At 35.5% G+C, this 4,780-nt stretch overlaps 1 protein-coding gene across 1 annotated transcript; it reads right to left on the minus strand.

Moving 5' to 3' along the window:
* Positions 1–1,022: 1,022 nt before the first annotated feature.
* On the minus strand, positions 1,023–4,506 carry LOC127964074 (globoside alpha-1,3-N-acetylgalactosaminyltransferase 1-like). Its single transcript, XM_052564231.1, has 4 exons — positions 4,402–4,506; positions 4,097–4,129; positions 3,877–4,011; positions 1,023–3,762 (listed from the first exon to the last, which is right to left on the minus strand). Exons 1-4 carry the CDS (start codon positions 4,473–4,475, stop codon positions 3,072–3,074), a joined length of 933 nt encoding a protein of 310 aa, XP_052420191.1. The 5' UTR covers positions 4,476–4,506; the 3' UTR covers positions 1,023–3,071.
* Between the last annotated feature and the right edge of the window lie 274 nt (positions 4,507–4,780).

Raw genomic sequence — 4,780 nt, forward strand, 5'->3', positions numbered from 1 at the left:
TAGAAATAACTGACTTAAAACCAGTTTTTGATTGTGTAAATACTAGTGGCCTGAGACCTCTGTGTTTTTAAAGACCATAAATGGGTGAACACAGCTCAATGTACAGTAGAAGCCACTATTTTGAGTTTTAGAAGTGACATCTATAATGTTTCTTCATTATTTCCTTCTGGTGTCTGATCCAGAAAATGTATACAGCTGCATCAGATTATTTTCATGTTGCTGTTTCACGAGTTCATCCTTACATCTAATCTGAAGGCGAATAGTAGGCATATTTTGGCATGCTGTCCTGGGGGAGGGGTCCGGGCCCGGAGCATAGCCCGAACCCAAATAACTCCCCCTATCCCCAATTTGGGATAAATAGATTAGAAGTGAGGAGTTGGGGTGGAGGAGGGATGCCGAAAAAACTGTCGTGGGACAGGAGGTAGGAAGACTAGATATATATACGCTTGTGTGCTATTTAAGATGATTAGCTAAACAAAATGCACCTGTGCCAAATTTGATGATTATCTGATCGTGCTTCTCCTGAACTTTGTTAATAAAACCACTTATGACAAAAGACAGGACAGTTTCTTCAGTTAAAGGAGAGGAAGCTCCAACCTTTGTGGTACAGATATGCAAATACACTTCATCAGCCATCTTCTATTGTGTGACACATAACTTATTTTATTGCTGAACTGTTTCCCCATTTCTGTTGAGGAGTTACTTTTCAAAGAGTGGATTTTTGAGTGAGTAACGAGTTTGATTGTGGATTTTCTGTTCATTCCTGACTCCTAATCCATGCACCATCGAATTTGGGCCCCAACGTGAAACGTAAGTGCTTGGTGTATAAACAATTAAGCATTCATAGGGTAAATGCTTTATTTGCTGTACCACTTTGCATTTATTGAAGTTTAAAAAAAGATAACCAAGAAGTGAAATTGCCTTGTTAAGACCCCCAGTGATGTCATCATCCAGGTCAATTTAGTGTGTACGATACACTAAACGATACGATACGATAGTTTATAATTTGTTTATTTGTTAAAATGTTTCTTCAATTATTTATACAAATAAAAACAAATACAATTCAAATGAATCATAAAGTACTTATATAAATAATATAAATATTTAACATATTTGTTAAGATTTTTTGCTACTAAAGGTATTCAAATATATATTCAAAATGTCACATATTGTTTCAGTGTACAACCAAACATCCAAAAAGGCAGGTAAAATGTTTGCAGTACCCAAAAAATATAATTTTAAGTTTACATTTGGTTTTAGCTTTCAGACCTTGTAGCTCCCTGAAAGTCCTACCTCAACTCTCTTCATAAAAGTGATAAAACAAAGGATTTGTCAATGCTTTCAATACAAGCAAATTGCGTTCGTTATGTAACAGTAGTGCAAAAAGTTTGATAACTATTTATATAAATTATAGAAGTTATATAAGATGTTGTTTTATGAGGAAGGAAGTATAGACTATCAAGTGCCAAGATGTTTCTCTATCGAGTGATTCAAAACGAATGACGAGAAGGGCAAGCCTCTCATATTTTATCAGTGAGGGGACTGCCTGTGATGTCATCGCTGTACAACTCCAGAGCTTGACCTACTTTAGCAAAAACATGATTTTAAGTATGAAAACGTATAAGTTTTTGCTATATAACACTTCTAAGGGTCAATATCAGTTTTTTGTAAGATAATTTGTGTTATTTTGTCCTGTGCACTGCTCATTAAATTTGAATGATAGTATGATAGTAGAATATTGTCAAATCCTAAAACTTAAAACAAAAATTATCCTACTAATATTTTGGTGAATAGGAGATTACTGATTTGAGTGTACTGATCACTGGTAAAAAAAAAAAAAAAAATATCTGTATGAGTTTGCTTACTTGCTTTGCCAAAGCTTAACATGTCCACCCTGTCAGCATAAAATTTGCCAGAAGTGACTAAAATACAGTATTTTCAAAATACGTACGTTTAAATATACAAACTTCTCTTCAACAACCAGACTTAATATATAGCTAGTCACAGTTTCTTGTAAGCTAATATGCTAATTATATCTCAAAATGTCCACCCTGTCTGCCACTTAGACACATAAACATGACAGGGTGGACATAGCATTCATTTGTAGTTAATATTGCTAAAAAAATAAATGGTTTATTTTATTGTGGCGAGTGGGGCGGGGCCGAGAGGCGTGGGAACGAGGAGTGAGGCCAGGTGTAGTGATTGAAGATGAGCTGCACCTGCGCCCCACCGCCGGTATCGAGTCCCACGTAGGAGATGGAAGGATATAAAACTGCAGCGACGACCGTGAAGGACGAGAGAGGACCAGGCCTGGGACATTATTTTATGTTTTGGTTTTTATTTGCGCGCACCAGTCGTCCGCAAGGGGCTGGTGCGCTGTTTTGTATTTATTTTGAATATTAAAATGTTTTGATTGTGCGCCGGTTCCGGCCTCCTTCTTCCCGATGAGTATGGAGTGTGAATATCGTTACATTTATTTATGGTTTAAAATATTATATTTTTATTATTATAATATTTTTAATAACCCTGTTTAGGAAAGGGACATCATACCTTTCAGAAAATATCATTTGCATCTTAATTTTTCAATGAAAACGTGTTTAAAATTAATATATGAATGGGTGGACATCTTATGGTTCATGCTTAGAATAATATGGCTCATAATCATATATATATATATATAATTTAAAAAATGTGTGGGGAGCTCAGCTAATATGTTTCTGTAGTACTTTTACTATTATGATATGTCATAGAGTGAATGGGAAATTTAAACCATTGTGAGGGTTGAAAGGCACTTCACTTGAAAATACTTCTGTCTGTAAAACCTCTTTTTTTATTTTTAGCATTGTGTTTGTATAAGATATTGTGAGTGAGTTCAAAAATATTTTGTTAGATATTGTTTCTGATGCTACATTGTGCTCATTAACATCTGTACTTTTCAGTGATTATTCACTTCTTGGTGGCAGATGTCATCTTCACTGTTGCCAGTATTACCTGTTAACAGATTCACAATATGTAATGGGAGGACTGTGAGAACACAACATTTACGTGTAGCTGAGTATTGGCAACAGTTTCTACGGGTTTGGACGAACTTCAGCATAGTTTTTAGGTACATTAGTGTAGCGAACTATTTTTATTTCAGCTGCTTTTTCATTGACGTCCCGCCACATATATTCAGGAGACAGCAGTTTACTAGGTTTGTTCAAAAGGAAATACTTGTTCAAGTGAGACTCCTCTTGCCATACCGCCTCAATAGAGTTTTCAGAATCAATTTTCAGATGCTCCCTGCAGGTTTTGGTGAGAAGATGTACATCCTCCAAAAAGCCACCAAATGCAGCACCAGCGTAATAATAATCACCCTCCTCAACGGGAATGTATGCTTTAGATTCTGGCCTGCGCTCATATGTGAATTGATTTCTTGGAACATTAAAGAGCCAAGGATGTAACACACCTACGAGACGACCCAAAGTCTCTGCACCCCACCGGCCATAGAACTTTCCATCTATGTCAAGGCAGAAAATATAATCTGCCTCATTGAATAATTCATTCTCTATTAGTTTTTCCAGTTTTTCCATCCTGTTCATACTGATGTCCTGCCATCGATTCATAGTCGGAACCTTTTCAATTGTCAAACTACGGTTTTCACCTATCTTCACTTCAGGAATTGATTCTGGTTGATCAGTAAACAAGTAGTAATGCACTCGAAATCCAACAAAATAATGTTGCTCTGCTGACTCCAGAAAATCTTTGACAAAACGTGTGTATCTAACAAACAGAGAAAACAAATTCATTATAGTTAATTTATCCTTTAATGATTAATATTTCCAAAAAATAAATGAGAATTCTTAATACAAGATGAAAGGTATCCTGAAGACTTACTTTCCCAAAGCAAAGACAGTGGTTGCTATGGTGAGATGTTGTTGTTTGTAGATGGAGTCGATCAGTGTGGAGTCAAAGGTTCCCTCCCAAATGATTGGAGCTGACCATGGTGACACAGAAGCAACATCTGTCCGACTTCAGTAAAAACACACAAACAGCGCTGTAATCATTCCATCCATTATATTTAGGAACAACAGATTGGTAAAAGCATATTACTCACCCAGCCACCACACTCGGCTTGTTGTACAACAACCTGCAATAAAAATGTATAAGCAGATAGAACAAAATACATTTTATTGTTTCATGAATTTGATGCACATTAAAAACATGGTTTTAGAAGTGTTTTTTTTATTTATTTATTTTTTTTTTTTTTACTTCCATCAATGGACTAAAGACAACATTTAACTCTCACTTGTCATGTAACCAGAACCACAAGAACCAAGAATGTTTTAGCAGTATAGTCTTTATAAACTATGGATCAACTTAAAAATAAAGACACTTTTAAGAAAATGGAGTTTTACTCACCCTGGTGATGAGCGCAATTCAATGATCTTTGGCTTCCATTTTGGCCTGATTGAAATAGTCAAACTCTTACTCATTTGAATTTGATTATGTTTGTGTGTGTTTGCTTGTAATTTATTGTGATCATTACTCACTTGATGATGCCTTGTTCAGTTATCTGCTGATTGCATCTTAATACAGTAATAATAATAATTAATCATCATCATTCAGTATCGCAAACCCCTCAAATCCCAACACACACAGTACACTCAGGGTCGTAGCCTGATAAAACAGATACTCAGTTGAATTTAATTATGTTGTGTGTGCATCTGTTTATGAATATGAGCATGTACATTAATAGTAGCACGTGTGTCAATGTTTCCAAAAGCATTTTGTGAGACTT

Source organism: Carassius gibelio, chromosome B8 (genome assembly GCF_023724105.1).
Source record: "Carassius gibelio isolate Cgi1373 ecotype wild population from Czech Republic chromosome B8, carGib1.2-hapl.c, whole genome shotgun sequence".
NCBI lineage: Eukaryota > Metazoa > Chordata > Actinopteri > Cypriniformes > Cyprinidae > Carassius > Carassius gibelio.